We start from the raw sequence: 20774 nt of genomic DNA on the forward strand, positions 1-20774 counted from the left end.
TTAATTAAATTTGTGTCTATAATTTCAACAACTAGATTTTCTTAAAATACATACTTATCCCAGCTGCGAAATCTGTCTGAGTTATTTCACATGTGCTTTGTGATTAACAGTAATGCTAATGGTAAATTCAGATTATTATGCAGATGAGATGCAGATATTATCCAGCTAAACACTGTTCACAGTCCTTAATAGACTCTATCCGTGTGTGTTTGATCACATGAAGTAATTGTGCTTATTTTGTCCATGTGGATGATCTCTGACCTTCACATTTGTTTATCTTTCGAATGATACATGTTCTGTGTGGTGATTACCAATTGCGTCTGGGAGACTGACAATGTTTAGATGTAAATACAGCAGTGCAAGCAGTGCACGTTTGTGGTTTAATCCAGCAGTGTGTTTGTGACGTGAGTCACGTTTTAATAATTGGGAGGGCAAATTACATGACAGCTGTCTCGACAGAAAATAAGAATTGTTTGCATTGTTAATTAACATTTCTTTTTTCTTTAATTACTCCGTGTTTCAAACATACTTAGCTATTTTTTTGGCACCTTTTGAAGGGCTGGAACACATGTTTGTTTAAAAAGAGGAACATACCCTCTGGTAAGATTTCAAACTGGGTGAGTTGTAGATCGGTGTTACATGTGTAACCATTGTGGTACCAAGAGGGAAGGGACATTTTGCAGTATTGTTCCCTGAGTTATTGAACTCCTTGAGGAAAGGCTGTTAATGGTAATATGTGTTGCTCTGTACATGATGGTGCTTATATTTCTTTATAGGCTTAGGGCTAAACTCTAGTGATTTGTTAATTTGAAACTTCTATAATGGCAATGCAAGGTCAAGCTCTTCATGGTACTTTTAAGGGAGGATTAAAACATTATTCCTAGAAAACTGAACATTAGCAAAGCCAATGGGTAGTCTGAAATAGCCAGACTATAGACTGTGTAAATTTATTTCTTGAAATCCAAAATGATGCCCAGGTCTTAATCACACTTGTGTTGTCTAGACTTTATGGGCAAGCTAAAGTTACCATCAGTGATATGGAGGTCTTCTGCTACTCCTTTTCATGGGGTGAATTTCACCCTAAAGTAATCTCTGAAGTAAATGAAAATAGCTGCACTACTGAGGCAAGAAACAGGGTCCTTTTTACAGTTGTTCTAGCTTTTAAGAACAGCCTAAAAAATTCACGTCTCAAGTTTGGCCATATCCTTTCCAGGGATAAAAAGTAGGAAGAGTAATATTTTGTAGGTTATAGATCCTATAATTAACTTGGATGAAGGTAACAACAATTGGCAATTCACTGTTACAGCTTCACTTTCAGGATCTGAGGAAAATATGTGCTTCTATATGTTTGCATGATGTTAAAAAGTGCTTAGAAATGAGGAACAAAATAAAAAGTGTTACAGACAATGTTAATGTAATTTATGCAGTAAATAGTAGAAGATATTGCAAATGGCATTATAAAACATATTGCAAACAGAGCCTTTGATTCAAATGTCTCTGATTTCACTGTGTGACAAAGAATCCCAGAACCTCTAAATATAAACACAGGATATGGGTGAGGAGAGAACTTGTAGCTAGGTCAGGGATCCATTACTGAGATACAAGGAGTGGTATCTACATGGGTAGAAGTCATAGGATTGTCACAGTTGTTACTGCTATTTTTCAGGGCAGGTAACTTGTATGATGCAGAAAGGAGAAGATCTTCAAAGTGTTATGTTACAGAAATAGGACAAGCTATGTCTACCAAGAAAAGACTGTCAAAAAAAAAAAAAATATTCTGCACATTAAGAGGCAACAACTCTTGGAACTGTTTCCAAGGTTTAAAAGAAAATAGCCTATTTGTTGCCTTCACAATGTTTATAATTGATTTGAGTAGCTATACAGTACATTTTCTTTAACATAAATAAATAAAAAACAGGATAGACTTTGGAGTACTTAAGAGGTGTATTTGTGCCTTTCATACCAAAAAGGAATCAGATAAGTTTTTGTGAGACTCTTGAAAAACTGTTTGCCAAGTCAGAATTCAACTTTTGAGGAAGAAGAGGAATAGGCCTCAGTGAAAGGATTGTGGTAGGCAACTTCTCTGTGAAAGGAGCAGATCCATAGCTCCCCTAGAATAGCTCATTTACTGGAGCAACCAAAATTTTCATCTGTGACAAAGCAGTAAAGATCAGATGGTCCTGCAGTAAGACACTACTCTCCACTTGAATGAAGAGATGCTAATGGCTGGTAGATTACTTGTATGGAATTATTTCAGTAGGACTTGATCAGATGTATTAGTGTGTTTAAGCTTTTTTTTTTTTTTTAATGACTTCCTAACATTTGTTTGAATGTATCAACCTCATGTATTCCGTCCCTTAAGATGTGTCATCTGAAGGAAGAGATTCTTCTCACTTGATTTCGTACATCAGTCATCAAAGATCTGTGCCTTACATAGTCACCATGTTCTCCTTCTGCAGTTAGTGGGAAGAGGTAGGGATTCTTAGGTCATGACTCATCTAAGTGATTTTGAATGAGAGGAATCCCATGCTAAAAATGCCTATTTATTTCTCCAAACTACAGAGAGACCACTGGTCCATTAGCTCAGAGTTGTGCATCTGTGTTTGTTCAGATCAATCCCACCCAAGACAGTCTCACAGATACCGGGTTCTTCGTTCTTCCTGGAGCTGCAAATCTGTTTACAAGTGGAGTGTGACATTGTACTTTGAGAACCATACTGTCTTGACATGTATTTTAGGACATTCAGGAGTGGACATATACTCTATTCTAAGTAGACATAGAGCCATATACTCCCCATAGCGACAAGGAGCTAATGTGTGGTTGGTAATCATATGTCAGACAGCTATATAAAATGTTTAGGATTATTTCCTATGTTACCTCAAACCATTTGTAGTTCTACATTTTCAGTAAAGCTTAGGACTGTCTAGATATTCCTGTGTTTCTAGTAACATTATTTTTAGTTAAAACACTTTTAATGTAGCCTTTGAATGGACTTTCAGCTTTGAGGTTCTTGGGAACAGTTGACAAAGTGGTTTGACATCTTGAAATGCAGTTGCATATTTGATATTCTCAGGTCTATTTGAGTTTTACTTGAACGGATTGAGAACTAGATAAGCCAAACTTGAGCCAAAATAAGTTTTCTTAGAGACTCATGTTAACAGAAGAATCCTTTGAATGTGTATAGACTGTGAGGATGCAATCAGTATGTAAAAATATATGGAGCAAGCAATTGCCTGTGTTGGCAAATATTGATGCAGAATGCTTGAAGAATGTAAAATTCAGCTTAAAATTTAACTTGATATACCTAGCCTTTAAGAAACTTCTCAGAGCATTCAGATCTATTGAGCTGTTTAATATTCTCCTGTGAGAAATACTGTAAACTGTGTCACTTGGGAATTTAATGCCACAATAAAGCATTAGAAAATACACTGTAGTAATTTATCCTGCACTGGCAGATCAGGAACATAACTTACCTAGAAGGTCTTTCCCAGCTCAAATATAAACAAGTTTGTGATCCTGTGATTGTGAAGATGAATAAACTTCCAGCATTAAAGGTTGTCTTTTTAGTTTATGGTTAAGATGCACCAGCTACTGCTGCTTTTTATCTTCAAATATTTGAATATTTTTCGTCACTTGAATCTGTTTCTATAAAAAATATTTGTAATCCCTCTTTTTTCCTTTTTTTTTTTTTGCGTTTTTTTTTTTTGTTCTTCCTCTGCGCTGCAGTCTCTAGGAGCTGTTTGTTTTTTCAACCACATATTTGAATCAATCTAATTAATTGCAAGAGACTAGTCCGGACATGAACAGAATACTGAGGCACCAGGCATAGTGGAGCATTGCTTGCAGTGTTTTAATCAGCACCTATATGTAACTTCTTGAGACAAGCATGGGGTTCACCTGAAAAGGCTGCCACCAAAAAAATATTGAAATAATTAATTGGCAATTTTTGAAGCACCTGTGAAATTGTCAGAGATATGTTCTGCAAAGATAGGTATGATTTTTTGCTCATATGTTTTAACCCCAGGCATAGGGTTAAAAACATTCTGTAAAAGCAGCTGGCTCTTTGATCCAATGGAGTTATTTAGCAAGTCATGGTAGACCAAGAGAGGATATGTGATTTAGTGGTATTTTTAAGATTTAAGGATTTAGAATTATCAAAGCGGGGAGTATAAGTCCTCATTTCCAGTAAGGTAGGGGAAGTGGATTTAACTGTTTCATGTAAGAGTAACTGGTGAATCTTCAGTATGCTGTTTCTGTGTCTGAATATATGAATTGCTCAGAACAGCAATATATGTGAAACTAGTCTGTTCTCCTGTTTCTCTTACTCCTAGCCTATGAACCAGCGAGTACACACCTCCCCTTGGACAGCACTGATATTTGTGGAGTGGTAACAAAGTTTTAACATATGTGGGGTATTGAGAAATACCGAATGTATTAGTCTCCATGAATCTACCATGTATCTAGGTATTTCCCAAAGTACATTGATTTTTTTTTCTTCCTGGAAATTTTGTAAAGTGGGCAAAAAGATTTAGTGATTTATCTGGGATGTCTGGTGTCTTGGCAATCTGGTTGGAGCAATAGCTGTAGACAACTAAAAGTCCCAGAAGAATGGCCACTGCTCAGGCACAGATCAGCTGCATCTTTTTTTCAGCCTGCAAATCAAAACTTAAAAGTAGCAGGAAGGAAGGCTTAATAGCTCCCCAGGAAACAAAATTTGAAAGGTATGCAAGCTCTCTACTATGTTCGATTAGCCTTTCTCTTTCTCATAAGCCTCATAAATTTCTCTGTCCCATTAACGAAATGGTCTCTTTATGTAAGAAAACTATTTAAGACCCATATAGGTATACTTGTATTTTTTAATTAAATTGTGTTTTCTTGCCTACTCTTTCCATAGTTTACCTAGAATATGAGTATATGCTTTCTATCTTCCCCTTCATTTCCAACTCAGTACTGTCTCTTTTTTTTCTTATATCCCATCTGGATTGTTGGTGTGTTCTGCAGGTTCTTTCTTCTTTTTCAAGGTAGTTCTTTTGTTGTCCATCCAGTGTTATAAATAATAATAAAAGATGGTAAACTATTTAACATGTACACAAATAAGGAATATTCATTCTTCCTATTGGTTCCCAGACATTATAAATGTAAAAAATCGCATCATACTGTTTTCATGAGGAGTCATCATATCTATTTCAACAGTACAGAGGAACATTCAAAACAACTTTGGACAACAATGAAGAAATATCTCACTGAAATTAGAGATGGAACTGAAATAGGTATTCAAGTTGTAATTTATCCAGTGCAGCACCTCTGCAGAAGTGCTGTTAGGCACGTTAAAATGCAGACATTTTATGTATCACTCAAAAGATTGCATATGTAGCAGGACAGTGTTGGGTAAGATAATCAGATTTCATTTAGGTCTGATGCTCAGTTATGTATGCTGGCACAGAATACTGTGCATGCAACAAAACTGTCATTCCTCACATCAAACCTTTAGGAGAAACTGTAGTAAAAGTCTGGACTGGACTATGTCTCAAAAATATACTTTGTATTCTTTTTCTTATGCTTTCTTTATCTGTGATGCTAAATGGCCAAAGAGTTGGATGATGGGAGAAGGCATTCCTGTCTGGTACTGGTTCCAAGTTTGAAATAAAATTGACACATAATAGCAGCTCTAAATTCTGAGCATAGCATTCAGCTTGTTTGATGGAGGTTGCTATGAAAGATAAAAAGGATTTGAGAAAGCCAAAAAGATTTGAGAAAGGCAAAAGGATTTGAGTTTCTCTGACAGTGATAGCAATGGTTTCTGAGAATATCAGGATCTAGAACAGTCTCCTTTATATTTATATATATATATATATATATAAAAAAATATTTTAAAACTATCTTTAACTTTGCTTGATAAATCATTATGTGAACCAGTGTTCTTTTGTGCATTCAGTCTGATGAGGTAGATGTAATCAGCATCCTGCTTTGCACAATAGCATTGCAAGAATGTAAGTATTAGATTTCCCTTTATTTTTTTCTTTAATGTATACAAATCTGAAAATAAATGTTTTAATTTGTATTGGCCAGGAAAAATGCAAACAATTGTAATTCTATCCTCACTGATGTGATGACTCTAATGTAGTGTTCTGTGCTGAAGAGGAGTTTTGCCCTATGAAGAAATGCAGTGGATAGGATGACACTGCTTACAGAAATAATACAAAATGTTTCAGCCACACATGCATTTAACAAAAGTAGTGTCGTCTCTGGACTTGTCCTTATGTGGTTGCTTTTAATCTGAGTAAAGACCATTGCATTGATTAGAAAGAGCTGTACACAGTACAGCTTTTTGTATTGCTGTGAATCTGGACCAGTTTTACTGCTGTTTGGACCAGAATTAATTTTGTATCAGAAGAAATAATTCTGTAGGCAAACCTCAGTGCATAGAAATATTTTGTTGGCTTCATAGCTGTCTTCCCAGGCTGCTCTTATCTGGTGTAGGCAAGCCTTTCTATGGCACTTCTATCACATGTGTTTGCAGAGAACAGATATTGGCTTCTCATTCTGAATGCTGGCTAAAAGCAGTGTTCTTTGGCATTGCTCTCACATCCTTCAACAGTCAACATCATCATCTTTTTCTGATAACTCTTTGTGTGCCTGATCATTGTGTTTGCGGTTAGATCCATACAGAGATCCTAAATGCTTTCTCACTGTGGGAGAAAACTACAAAGAAAGCTAAAAAGATTTCATGAGTAGAGGTAAGCTTTTTTGAGGCAATTGTGAAGCTATTGCTATGAGTAAGTTATTAGAGCCATACTGGGGTGCCACATCACCTAGAGGTTTCATAGGAGCATATCAAGGATGGAAGTTACATCTCTGGTATCCCTGAACTGCATGTCTTCAATGTGGAGCTGAATAACTGCAAAACTTTGTAAAATGTTAGTGGTGAGCCTCACTTTTATTGCAATAGTCTGAAGAATCAACCCCAAGGACAGTGAGGCAGAGGACACCTTGCACGAGAATGTGACCCACTGCTCATCTCAAGGGAGTCATGGGGCCTTGACACTCTCCCACCTCTTCCCTCAGCTGTCCTGCCATCCCTGGCAACACTGATGGGCAGGAACTAAGGTTGGTTTGTATCTTGCATTTGCTTTAGCTGTATACTGAGACTCACAGTTGACACTTGCTTTTGGTCCTGGCGTAGACACTACCATGTTTGTAAGAGGTGAACAGGTATTGTATTCAATTTCTGCTCCCTCCCAGTCCCCAAATTCTGCATCACCATTATAACTACATGTAAAGTAGAAGCTCCATTTTGATAATGAAGTGTTAACACTAAAAACCAGTATGCTCTCCCTCTAAAATTTGTATTGCTTTTCCTATCGGCATACCTAGAAAACAATTTCTGTATCAATATTTGCAGAAATGCTTTAATAAACACATAACTCTTGAAACCCTATCAGTGCAGCTGATAACACCCAGGTTGCAGCTCAGTAGACTTATCCTATACCCAAACAAGAAAAATTGAAAAGCACTAACTATAGTCACAGTTTCATACCTGCACCTGCCACAAACTCACTGCAAAGTCATTTTAATGGTGTGGTAAAAGTTGAGAAATGTTCATGTGGGCACAATAAAAATCTAGAAAAGAGAGTAATCTGGGGGGGCTCTAACATACCCCTCATACCAATCCTTGCCCACAATAACTACCAAAGAGCAGTGTGTTGGTGTGCAACCTCCTAGGTAGCCATCAGAATGCACCTTATAAAGTCATGGAGTTCTAATGTATCAGAAGGCCACTGGCAATGGGAGGAAACCCAGGAAAAAAAACTCATTATCTAGATTTTTTTTCCTAAGCTTGTAGAGCAATTTTTTCTTTGTAAAACCATGAAAACTGACCAAGACACAGTAATTGCTTATAACTCCCCCTCCCTGCCCCTGCTCCCCAGCCAGGTTGACTTGCAACACCCAGACTGAAGATATTTGTGTTAACTTCCACCAAATATTTAGTGAATGTGCCACTTAAAGGAAAATAATAATAATAATAAAAAAATGGAATAAACCTTCAGAGAGCTTGAGGATGCTGGTTGCTTCCTGAAAATCCTATCAATGTAAACTTTTCAAGAACTACCTGTTGTTGATTATAAGGGTAGTATAGAAGGATAGCTCTGGTCAATTCTCAGAATATAATCTGGGGTTGTTCCCCACTAGTATATGAGTAACCTGTAGCACATAGTGAAATAAACCAAAAAGTTCTTTCAAACACATTTCAGCTGAATTAAATCCACCTGAATTTAGGCAAGTAATAGAGGTACCTAAACCAGAAATTTAGTCACCCCAAATGCCTTCCATAGCACATCTCTAGAGGAAGAAGTCACTAACCCCCAGTCAGAAATGCTTCAGCAAAATATTTTCCTCCTTGTGTTTTTTAACAGGAAAGTCTAAGGGTGCTCCTAGCTTGAATAGCTTGCTTCCTTTAGGCTTGTGTTTGCAGTGCTAAATGCTTAATCTGCCAGACTATTTTATTATGAGTATCTGTAAATGATGAGGGATTATTAATGAATGACTGTTATGTGTCTGTTAAAGGAATAAAACTGTGAAAAAACTCGAATTCCTTTTGCCTTTTATATTTGTAGACGACCTAGTAAAATCTAGTTGGTGTTGGATCATTAGCATTTCTAGGACTCTTTGGATGTATTATTCTGTGATTGTGTGTATGTTAAATATCAGTGTAAAATGGTGAATAATAAATTGGGTGCTACTGTAAAAAAAAAAAAAAAAAAAGCCAGCCAAAAGCATTTAATTACAGCTGTTTACGTTGAAAAGGCTGAAGACCCTGGAACAATGTGCTGAATGGAACGAGCAAGAATTGCCACCCTGTGCTTTGCATGTTAAAAGTAATGAGGGCAGTCCAAACAAAATTATTTGCATTCTGTCCAAGTTTGGCTTGAAAACACCATGCAGTTCCACAGAATAGCTTAATTGCCTAGTATAGCATAATTGCCAGGCATGGGGAGTAATATAATTTACATGTCTGACCGTGTAATGAACCAGGGAAACTGTTGGTTTTTAACAGCTTGGTTTTGACTTATCTGAGCATTAGAACTGTTATAAGCGTAAATCCAGATGTTGATTGCTGCAGTGGTACCTCGTGTTTCATTTTCTTGCATCCTGGCATTATGGACTTGAGGATTTTGTGGATGTCCAAAACTGGCAAAAGGGGGAAATCACAGGTTGTGCCTGTGAGGCTGTGGGTAGGGGTGGGAATGGTCTGTGCCTGAGAGCGATGTCTGGCTCTGTCCTGCTGCACCTGAGCCTCTGTGGAAACCAGGTGAGAAAAGCTGTGTGTGCTTGGAGAGGTTATAGCATACTACTGAAGCTGATATGCTTCTTAACCCAATAATAATTCTAAGTTATTGAAGTTTTTAACAGTGCAGTTTCTTCTACTTTTTGCGCAGTTAACATGCATTACAGTCTCCTTATTTATTTCACTGACTTCCCTGGGATGCTGTAAATAAATAATAGAAAGATAGTCTCCGAGCATTTGAGTCTACTTTGGTGAGTGTATAATGCTTACCTGTGTTATTTGCAGGAGGTGCTGATTCTCAAAAGTTAGAATAGCCAACAAAATTGGTTATATGCTTAGGTGAGACATATCAGGCTAAAATTGTGTTTGGGAAACAAACTTCTGTCTGGGTATGTGTTCCCTCATGTAGCTTTGTGTGTAGTTGTTTATATTCCTATGATTTCACAAGGCAGATACCTCTTCTGTTTGCTTCTAGTTATTTTTGGAACAGACTTGTCTTTATTGCATGAGTATTCCTTTGTGATATTGTGTTCAAATGTACATGAAGATAAATATGGTTAAGAAATAGGTGCATCCCATTGTAGTGTTGAGAATAACTACAATTTTATTCTGTGTTGAAACACTCTTTGGTCTGAAGGAGAAACTGTGCATCATAGGGTAACATGCTGTCAGTGTTTCTTTGTGTCAATATTGAGCTCTTGATTTTGTCTCACTCTTGGGTTTGTTCCAGCCTTGTGGAATCACCCAACATGTGGTAACAGCTTAAGTCTTTCTGCTGTTTGTAACTGGATCACAAAAAGAAAGCTTTCTATTTTAGCAGTGAGACTAGACGTCCTCGGGGGGGTGGGGGGGGTGGGTTTGTTTGTTTTTAATTCAGTGTTACCAAAAAATGAGAACCCTTCATGGACCATAGCATGTTTTGCCTTGAAGTACTGGGTGAAAAATGCAAATGTGAGAATACTCAGAGAAATCCAAGATGCCATCAACAACCAAGCCAGAAAGTAAACAGTATGAGTTGTTTGGCATGACATGAGCCTAGTGACATCTTCTATTAAAAAGCACAAGTGGCTTCCATTGCAAATACAGAAGGTTAGTTCAGATCCTCCGAGAAATAGCTGTCAGACTTGACTCTCAGTTCACAGTCTTTGTTTCTCAACCTCAGGATAGGCACCTAGGGGGGCAAAAAAGATGCAAAACAACCCGCGGATGCCTAAATAGGGATTTATTTCTTTGGAAGTAAACTTCAGCCATCAGGTTTACTGGTTTTGGCATAAATATAAATCAGTAGAGTAACACTTGCACTTTCAGTCTGATAATGACAGTTTAAGCTGAAAGTAATATTGGTAATGACTCCACTGAATTTTGGATTTATTTATTTTGTTAAGTGAAAATAACCTTTTCAATGTCATTTTGTTAGAGACAGACTGCATGACCTAGCATGTACCGTTCAATACGCTATCTAGACATATTTCTTATTCTATATACATTACTGAAGGCATGTTGTGAACATTATGCATTTAAAATGAATTGAAATGACAGTCAAATTATTTTTATGTGGGCTTCATCTACTCAGTTAATTCAGTTTAAACACAAATGGCTTTCAATTACACTGAAGGCATGAATATTCTATAATTTTATTGTCAAAAATGACAGAAGAGACATTAGCTCTTTCTCTTGGTGTTAGCAGAACTTTAACTTTCTGGCAAGCAAATCTCATTTATAGTGGTTTTGTTTTGTTTTGTTTCCCGCTGCCATTTGCAGCCTTCAAGAGAACTTTTGGGTGGGAGATGTTCTTTTTTTTTAAGTTGTCATATTGGGTAGGACTTAGTATTCTGACTACAGGTTTTCCCTGTCTGATGCTGTCAGTGTTATACTGGCTATTATTTTTTGAAGGCACTGAGTAGGAATTATATGATGATGATGAAAAATTTTCATCAATGCTTCCTTTAATCAAACAGTCTTTGTTCTTCTCTTTCCTTTAACTTTTCCTTGATGTCTGTAGCTGGAATTCACTAGCTGTTCTCAATGAATACTCTGTGTGCCCACCTTGATGTAGAGGGGGATGAGTTTAATCATGCATAGGTTCATCCTGCCAAGTATTAAATCAAAACCAGTATTAGTTACTTAAAAAAAATTTAAAAAACCCTAAACCACCCAGACAAACAAACAAACCAACCCGCACACACCTGAGGAAGACTGATAATCAGTTACAAATAGTGACAGTAAACTGCAAATCCATCTTGACTTTTTTTTTTTTTTCTCAACAGGTTCACAGTCAGGATGTAACCTTCTGTAAAATGGAAACCTGTGAAGAAAGATACAGATAGCAGTTGGAGTGAAAAGCAGTGGATGAATATTTCTCTTCTTAAGCATCAGCTTTCTAAAACGCTATGGTGATTTGGAAAATCCCAAGAGTGAACTGCAAAGTTTTTCTCAGCTCAATCAATGGGTTTCTTAGTCAGTTCTCCAAGTCATTGATGTTCAGAGATGGTGTGTGATGGAAAAAACGCCATGTCTCTGTGTTTGTAGCCCCTGTTTTTTGGATTAGTTTGCTGTATTGCTGAACCGATTTCATTTTGAAGGGCAAGGAGTGAATGTGATGGATTTATCTTCAGAGATGAACAAACATGGAAGGAATCCAGTAAGTCATAAACTAGAAGATCAAAAGAAGGTAAGATTATTTTTATTTATACTTAATTATATTTGAACCACTTGCAAACTCTCTGATGATTTTTAGTAAACTGGAAATCAATGTGCTTTTGAGGATGAAGTAGTCTTCTGTGCTCACACACTGCTGTTATAGGATTCAATTTCTTCATCATCTAGCAATTTGCTTTCTAATACTGCTTGATTGTCTGGTAATTTTGTGTCAAAAGCTCCCTGAATTTGTCTAGCAAATTGCTTGGCAAAACCTAAACTCACTATCAGTGCTGAGTTCATGGTGGAGACCTGCTGATCCGAAGTAAGTATCTGACAGTCTGAGGCTGTTTGAGATCTTTGTCTTTTACAGTGGATGTGTAGATAGAATCTTCCCATTGTATTCTACCAGCAGTTCTGTATAATTTGGTTTTCTCATAATTTGTTGTTGTTCAAGTTCTACCGTTCAGTACCCAAGGCAGTTTAAGCATGTAAATTTATGCTTCCACAATATGGGAAATCCTTTTGGAAATCCCACTTCTGCAACAGACTGTCCCAAAAGGCTCACCTTCCCAGTTCATCTCTTTTACTTACTCATACTATGGTCTGGAAACTTTTCTAATGCTTATTTCATAAACCTCAATTTCATTCTTTTATCTTTGGGCTTTTCTTCTATTTTCCCATGCTTTCTTGGTCTTTTGATATTATATTCATAGATTTTTCCTGAAAAAAGGGTTGTTTGGTTTGTTTTTTTTGTTTGTTTGTTTGTTTGTTTTTTTAAAATCTCCAGTTCATTAGAAGTTCAAAACCCTGTAATACTTTTTGTGCCTGGGCTCTAATGTAATGTCTGCACCGAATGGCAGCTAGCAGAGAGAGTGCATTCTGGTGTAGTGTTCTGTGGCTGTGGTGTGCTTTGTACTAGGCCTTAAAATGAGATTTACTGGCTTCTTTGAATTACTGCATAGGTTCAGTGGGGCTGTTAATGTCCAAATCATGTATTAGAGTGCAGGTTATGTACTTTGTTGTTACACAGGCTTATTATAATAAATTCTGCTGGATTGGGTCTTTCTTCAAATTTTGGTATGAAAGCTGCTGGTTGATTTTTTAAATAATTTTGATCTTGTTTGGGAAAATTAGAAATTGGGGGAATTTAAGGGCAATGTAAATGAAGCAATTTTGACCTAGAAAATCAAACACTTGGTTTTAGTGCCTCTGAAATATGTATGTGTTAATCTAAGTCATTCGGTCACAGCCAATAATTCTTTAAAATGCAAGAATTGCAGGAAATATACCATGATAACATATGTGATGAAAATATTGAGAAAATATATTCAGCCTTTCAGTGGGTTTTTTGTAATGGAAAAGACACAGAGGTATGTGATAGGATATAACTGGTTTAGAGCATGGGACTTTCTCCAACTCCTCATAATTCCCACCCTTCTGTGACACAAAAGAAAAGCTGAGAAATGTTAGCATTAATCTCACCATCTGGTGAACTGTTTTCTGAACCATTATTATCTGATCTGGAATTGAGTATGCTCAAGTCCCTTCTTCCCCCAACCCCCCTTCTTATTTCAAAAGGATTTTTTTCCCTTCATGTCTAATACCTGCAGATTCACTTCTAGAGACTAACTCTGATTGCTTAGGAGGAGAAAGTTTGTTTCAAAGAGGATCTGTTGTACCTCAAGGTCAAATGTTTTCTTTGAGCCAGTCTGGATATTTTATCCAACTGTAGAACTATGCAACAACCATGGAAGGCTCTGTAGCTGCTAAAAGACTCTGCTCCTGTGGTGTGGTTGATGCTGAAGAAGTAAATGTGATAATAATAAACAGAAATCTGGTTAGTTTTCATTACATTCAGGGATCCTTATTAGTAATTTAGTATTATTGATATGCTAGTATTGAGTTCATTATAGAAGGCTAATATTTTAATAAAATAAGGCTTTAAAAGTGATGGGGAAACATAAGAAGTAGTAGTAATTTGGCTATCTCTTTATGCTGCATTGGTTGTAAAGCAAATTTTGAAATACGTTAGCTAGAAGTGAGTGAAATAAAAATGGACCACTTCAGGAAATATTGGCTGACTCACTGGCTGACATGGATGCCTTGGTGGTGCTCTACCTGGATGAGACCAGGCAGAAGTCAAGCTGAATCTATTGCATAGCTCATGTTCTATAAATTAATGAAAAATCCTGTCTTCTGGGAAGACTCAACTGTTGTGTTGCTGCAGAATATATTGTCACTGGACTGTTTTCTGGATGGGGAATTTGGGAAAGAAATCAGATGGAGAAAAAGCTCCATGATAACTAAGGATATAAAACTTCTCAGGTAGTTTTAAAAATGCAGACTGTGCATTGGTGTTTATCTTTTCTAATAATTTCATAGCTATACTATATACATGCTATATAGTTACTTTCCTATGATCTGGATTTGGGCCCAAACAACTATGTTTATATAACTTTCATGTTGTTAGTATATGACCTATCATGTCTGTAGGACACTCAGATATGCTCCTTATCAAATGCTATTACCTGCATTTTAAATAGGTGCATACTCCTTTTAAGGCTGCAGAACTATCAAGCTCCTTAGCCTTTCTGTAGCTGCAAGATGCAATGACAGTTTTATTGATTTCTGGAAATTGTGTGTGTTTGTGGGACAGATCGGTGTGTCTGGGCTGATACTCAGGTGTTTGACCCTCTTGAGTACAAAATGAGGCTCAGGCACAAAGTGAGAGCCTTTGATAGCTGTGTGGAAGCAGCAGTCCAATTTCTGTCATTGAAGTGTTGGGGAAAGGAGGGAGGCAGGCTAACAGAAGGCAGTGCAGAGAGGAAAAATATTTTAGAAAGATCATTTTAATAAAATAATTTGACCTTTTACAGAAAACAGGCATAGGACTACCATCTACACATTTTTCTAGCTGGGTGCAAAGACTCAGGAAATTAGTAATGAGCTGAAATTGGCAGTTCTGGAATGTCCATCAGCTTTATCTGCTTGAGGACTGTGTGCTGATGGTATCTCTGTCTAAAACATGTCCTTCCTTCTTCCAAGCTGGATGTGCCAAGCATACACCTCCATCCATGTAGAGATTTCAGGTTAAATGCTGTGCTTCTGCATCTGTTTGCCATTCCCGCAGCATACTATAATTTCTTATTTAAAAAGCATGATAATATTCAAGACTTGAGGACATAAATGCCAGTAAGTAGCAAATGCACGTATCCCTGCTTACAGTATGGTGTGCGGGCTCATGATTTTAGCACATGGCAAATGGTAGAGAGCGCTATGATCTAGCAGTTTGACTAATGGGTTTCTATAGGCAACTTGCTGCAAATAAGCATTTCAAAACCCAGAGAAGACTGCCTTATCTATCTGTATTTCATCATTCAGCAGGGTGGTTCTGTTTTCAAACTCAACATAAAAATTTGTAATCTGCTGCCACATGCATGGTTTATGCTAGTCAAATCCATAAAATACACATCCAAAATCTCCCGACTATTCCAGTCATTTAATTTATTGTTTCCCCCCACCAGAAAGTCCCATTGTGGCCATTTCTTTGACAGACTATCCAGGTTACTTGGTATCTTGGAAAAACACCTGCTTGCTGCAGGCAGGCACAGCCAAGCCTTTGAATGATACTGCAGCTGTGGCCTTGTTAAAGTCTGGATGCTGGGGCTGGGAGCATGAGAGTGTGCTTCACCGTGGGTGTACAGACGTGTGTGAGGCAACACGCAGTCAAATAACACAGATTGCAAATCCTCAAGTATCATTTATGTACTTGACCCTGTGTAAACCAATAAAATTGTTTCAGGACTTATAGTAATGTACAAAATGCTTCCCAGTAACAATAGTTCTCTGTCCCCTAAAGGTCTGGCATATCTGCTTTGTCTGCTAACTCATTTACTGCTTTCTGTTCCAGAATGTCTAGGGTGTTTCAGACAAGCCCACTGAGTCCCTATCCTGACTCACACCAAAAGATGTGCACCTAGATTTGAAACCCATTGTGCAGAATACAGTAGCAATGACATTCTTGCAGAATTGCTAGTTTCCAAAAGAGGAACCTTTGCACCTCTGCTGACACCACTAATACACGGCTTGGATTTCTGCACACCCAGAATGCTTGCGATGATCACAGGGATAGTTTTTCATCACATTTTCTTTTTAAAGTCTCCCGACCGAAGACCTTGGTCCTTCTGCTTACAGGCTGATCCAAACGAAATGAAAATGAAGACAAGTTTTCAGTACTTCACCACCCCGAATATATATTTTAGAGTTTAATATGAGAAAAGTGCAAGGATCTCAGTTGCTTTCAGAACAAATTGCATTATTTCGTTCAGTCTCTCTTTTTGTAGGCAGATGAGACACTGAACTCAGAGGTATTTTTAATAGACAACCAAGACTCTATTACTGGGCAATGATTAAATATAATTAGGAAGCAGGAATACCAAACAACCTCTGTCTACTGTTGGATGTTTTGCTGGTCTCCCCAGCAGCCATTTGGAGATTCACTAAGTGTCCAATAATAAGTCAGGTTTTGCCTGATAGGGTAAAATAGTAATTTACTCTCAAAAACATTATGCAGTCTTGACATGCTATCCTTTAAAAATCAAATCAAGAGAGAAGGTCTAGAAGGGACAGATGAAATTGGGGGTAATCAGCATGTACATCACACTTTTCCTCGATCCCTGCCTGCTTCATTTTAGTTGATACTCAGCACATGGAAGAACATTTCGGGAAAATCAAATGTTGTCATCACGAGGCAGGTGCGCCAGGAGCACAATTTGTTCTCACAAACATGCTCATACTGCTGTGTCTGTGCTCCCCATTTTAACATCTCAGTTCTCATTTTTATGACTAAAGCTGTAGTCACCCAATGACTGTTTTTAAAAATAATGGCATTAAATATTGTGTAGGTCAGGGATGTTGCTATTCTTATTTAATAGATCGTTTTTATTTGGGGACCTAGGATCTGGATGATGTTGCTTGTTATCTCAACAAAAAAGTGGATTTCTCCCATCCTGTTTTTACTTCTCCCTCTGAGGCAGCTTTGAGCTTTCTCTCCCTCCCCCCACCACAGTCCCTCCTACACATATATGCATATATATATGTGTGTGTGTGTTCTGTGCATTTTTGTCCATCTGCCCGTCTGTGTCTCTGTCAGAGGATGCTTTGCAAACAACTGGAGATCTGAAGGTCTAGTGAAGAGTCAGAGACTCCTTAAACTCAATGTTCACTATCATCCGTTATCTCTCAACAGCTGGCAGGGTTGGGTTTTTTTTAGGACATACATTCAGTGTTTTAACCAAAAATACTGAGGCAAGGGCTTAGTGAGGAATCTTCAGGGTTGAGGAGAGATGTTTGTTCTGTTTCTGTTTTGCTGTTGTTTTTATTTCAATACCTTTGAATTAGGCAGATAGGAAGAGCCCACCCAGCTGACAAAAAATGGTCTGTGGGAATAAAACTACAGTTGCTTTCCAAACTCTTTGCTATATCATCCTGTCATATATTACCTCCATCTTTCCCTTAAGCTGTCTCCTTCCACACTCCATGAGTTTTCTGTTTCAAAATTTATGCCAGAAAGACTTGAATTATTTCCCTCTCTGTCAAACCTCCCTGGGGCCCCACCACCTGACTCCTCTCGCTTGCTGAAATTGTTCTGTGTGCTCTGCTAGTGCAGTTGTTCCTATTAAAAAAAAAAAAAAATCAATCTTTACTGGCTAAATAAATGGTGTTAAATATCATTTTATGAAATATGAAACCCATATTTAATAATTCATAATGTGAATTCATGTCCTCTGCTACATGTTTACAGGGGTTTTTCCTCCTATTAGAGAACCATGATGTAAATAAGGTAGTACATATTTTTTTTTATGCTTTTTCTTTTTCTTTGCCTCCCTAAAGCTACTACCTGCAACAAAGTCTCAATTACAGAGCAATATTTTGACCCTGTGCTACACTAAAACAGCTGAGAAATTAAATACTGATTAATTATTTTCTTAAAAAGATACTGGCTAGCTGTATCTTACATTTCAGTAGTAGGCCTTGGTTTCTTACCTGATTGCTTTTCTTCCCACTCAATGTTATCTTTAAGCTGTTGCTGTTAATGCATGACTGATAACTGAATAAAACTTGTTTAAGAATACCAGGTAAAAGTTGTGCAGGATGTCACCACTGCCTGGAAGGAGCTCAGCTGCTTTGCAGTTGTTTGTGCTGGCAGATTTTTGCGTAATCAGATAGCTGAAATGAATACTATTTTGTATGTACATATACAACATGATTTTGGATATGCAGTACAGAGTACAGTGAGAGGAAGAAGGCAGCTTTTCATTTGGGTTGGTTACTCTTGCCCTGCTCTGTGTCCCGTTCCATCCCCCGTACACCCCTCCCCCCCGCAGTAAAAAAACCCCATCATACTATTACTTACTGGCCTTGGTCTTCACTTACTACTAAAGGCACAATTTCCCATTTCTACCAATTACATTGCTGTTAGTACATATGCAAAGGTAGATTTAAGCATCTTGTCTCAGATGGTCTTATCTAACTTGGAATAAGATACAATGTCTAAGAAGCAGAAACCAGTGAAATTTGTGGAGGTATTATCTCATGATTATACAGTTTGCTCTAGGATACCTTGATGGTTAGAAATTATCTGTAAGGTTTTCATTTGTCAAGTATAAAGGAAAAGAAGCTTTCTACCATAAATCTGTTTTTTGACTGCTGTTGCTCCTAGCTTTTTCAAAGAAAGCTCTTGTTAGCCTCAGGACAAAGAACAATTTAAGTGATAATAAATAGCTAAATTAGTAAATAAAATCACATGGCTTGCTTTGTTGTTGTTTCTCTGCAGTGGCATTGCAAAATAAGGAAATTTCTGTAATTGTTATTTGTTGTTTTCCTGCTATTACTGTTATTATTTTTTAAAAGTGTTACAGAATAATATTTATCTGCTTTTGTCTTGAAGTTGTCATCTGGGAAAATGTGCTGTACTTTGTGGATGAAATGCAAATTAAGAAAGGGTTGGGCTCCTGAAATAATATGCAACCATGACCTGTCTTTTCCCTTCTAAGAAGGAGCACAAGTTTGAAAAGCGGTTGCACAGAGTACTGTACCTTGGAGAATCTGAACTGAAGCTTCTAGATGATCTTGCACTGTGACATTGTTTTGGGGTTTTTATCAGCCTAGGTCACGAAGATCATTACCTTTGAAAAGGCCTTCTGAGGTTTTTGCAGTTTGAAATCTGATCTTGGAAATAAGGATGGTCCCATAATGAGTGCATTAGGAGTCAACTATCCTGCTTGCTGACTTTAAATCCTATGGATGATCCTGTATTATTAAAGTCTGCATTCGGGGTAAAGACCTATTTTATTGTCTCACTTCCCTTAAATTTTGAACTTTCCATGGGATTTTTTTCTATTCTGAACAGGCTGTGTACAACAAAGACTAAAAAATGTATAGCCAGGAATCCTCTCAAAATGTTGGGAAGGGTAAGTAAAAATGATCTCAGCCTCCTGCTTACACCAGTTCTAGACTAAAGTTATTTGTCTGAAAGACTGAAACATAACTAGATCAGTTCTGATACAGATGTAACTAAAGACACTTTTTTCTGTTTTTAAAATTCTACTTTCATGCTAAGTGAAAGGCACTGCTGGGCTTATGAAGTAGTTGGGAAGACTTTTTGTTGCTGTTTTTACTGCGTGTGTGTTGGGCTGGTTTCTCTAAATCATTATGTATTGTTACCTTGAGATTTTAACTGCATCCTAAACTCAGGTCAAGGACTCTGCCTCTTTCTGGTTATCTCTGCATTCTTGCAGTACAAGTAAAGCATTACAGGTGCAGTTGAAACTATGTGTTGTGGATGGAAGTCCTACCTATTTGCATCTGTAATTCCCCTGGAACTCCTAATAGTTGAAATTGGAAGGAGAAGCATCTGCTGCTGCTGCTGTATCAGAAGAAATAAACCAGTGAGGGACTGTACTGCAGTGTGCCTTTGTGGGAGGGATATAAAGACCTTTTTAATACTGCATTTTGTATATGATAAATCAAGAAGTCTCTTCTGAGACTGTGTTGTGTGCCTGCTTATAAAGCAGATTTAATAACCTTTTAAACTCATTCTAGATAGGTCTAGCCTTAAGCGACATATGAGAGGACAACTCTGTCTGGTATTGTGGCTTTTAGCTTCTGAATAGAAACATCTGGTGGAATCATTGACTGATTATCAACAACAATTAATAGTCCCAAATTAAGCCAGATCTTGTTTTCCTAGATACAGTATGCAAATATGCACTCTGAATAGAGGGAATGAGAAAGGGTTGACAAAGCTTGTTACAAATGCAGAAATGATGCACAGAAAAGTTTAAAGCCTAGCCCTGTGTTTTCTAGGATTTTTGCATGCTTACTAAAGGAAGTGCATGTGGGAAAAAACCCCAAAGCCTGTAGAATTAGAGTCAAGGTATATTGCTGAGGTAGCATTAGTTTATCACATTAGTTTCATAATGCAGGCAGCCCTTGAGTGTGAGTCTCTGGAGTCTGGGTATTGTACCAGAATGGAAGACTAGGCTTTGTTACACCTTAAACAGAAGTTTCGGGGTGCATTCCTGCTGTGTCCCAATAAAAGAATACTGCTGGGAGATGGTTCATTTTTATTTTTTAATGCCTAGTTACTGGTATTAGCTTTTCTCAAGTACTCAAGTACAAAAGAATGTAAAGGCAGGGAAGAACTCTGGAAATGGTTATAATTTTCTTTTCAGTGCAAACTAACTTTCACATTTGGTTACTGACAAGCACACACATATCTGTTTTGATTTGAATACATAAGTATGTGCAAACTATATACAAACTAACATAGTTATGCCGTATGTTT

General features: G+C 37.4%; 1 protein-coding gene across 2 annotated transcripts in view; it reads left to right on the plus strand.

The window, feature by feature from the left end:
- Positions 1-20774, plus strand: part of NAV3 (neuron navigator 3) — a 563787-nt gene that overhangs the window by 134370 nt on the left and 408643 nt on the right. The window contains exon 2 of one of the 2 annotated variants that reach the window (XM_074870640.1): positions 11554-11957. In XM_074870640.1, the coding sequence (XP_074726741.1) occupies positions 11886-11957 (72 nt within the window). In that variant the 5' untranslated portion in view covers positions 11554-11885. Of the gene's footprint in view, positions 1-11543; positions 11958-20774 lie in introns of those variants that run through there. The other variant, XM_074870639.1, reaches the window with a different exon arrangement.

This window comes from Strix uralensis, chromosome 5 (genome assembly GCF_047716275.1).
Source record: "Strix uralensis isolate ZFMK-TIS-50842 chromosome 5, bStrUra1, whole genome shotgun sequence".
Taxonomy (NCBI): Eukaryota; Metazoa; Chordata; class Aves; order Strigiformes; family Strigidae; genus Strix; species Strix uralensis.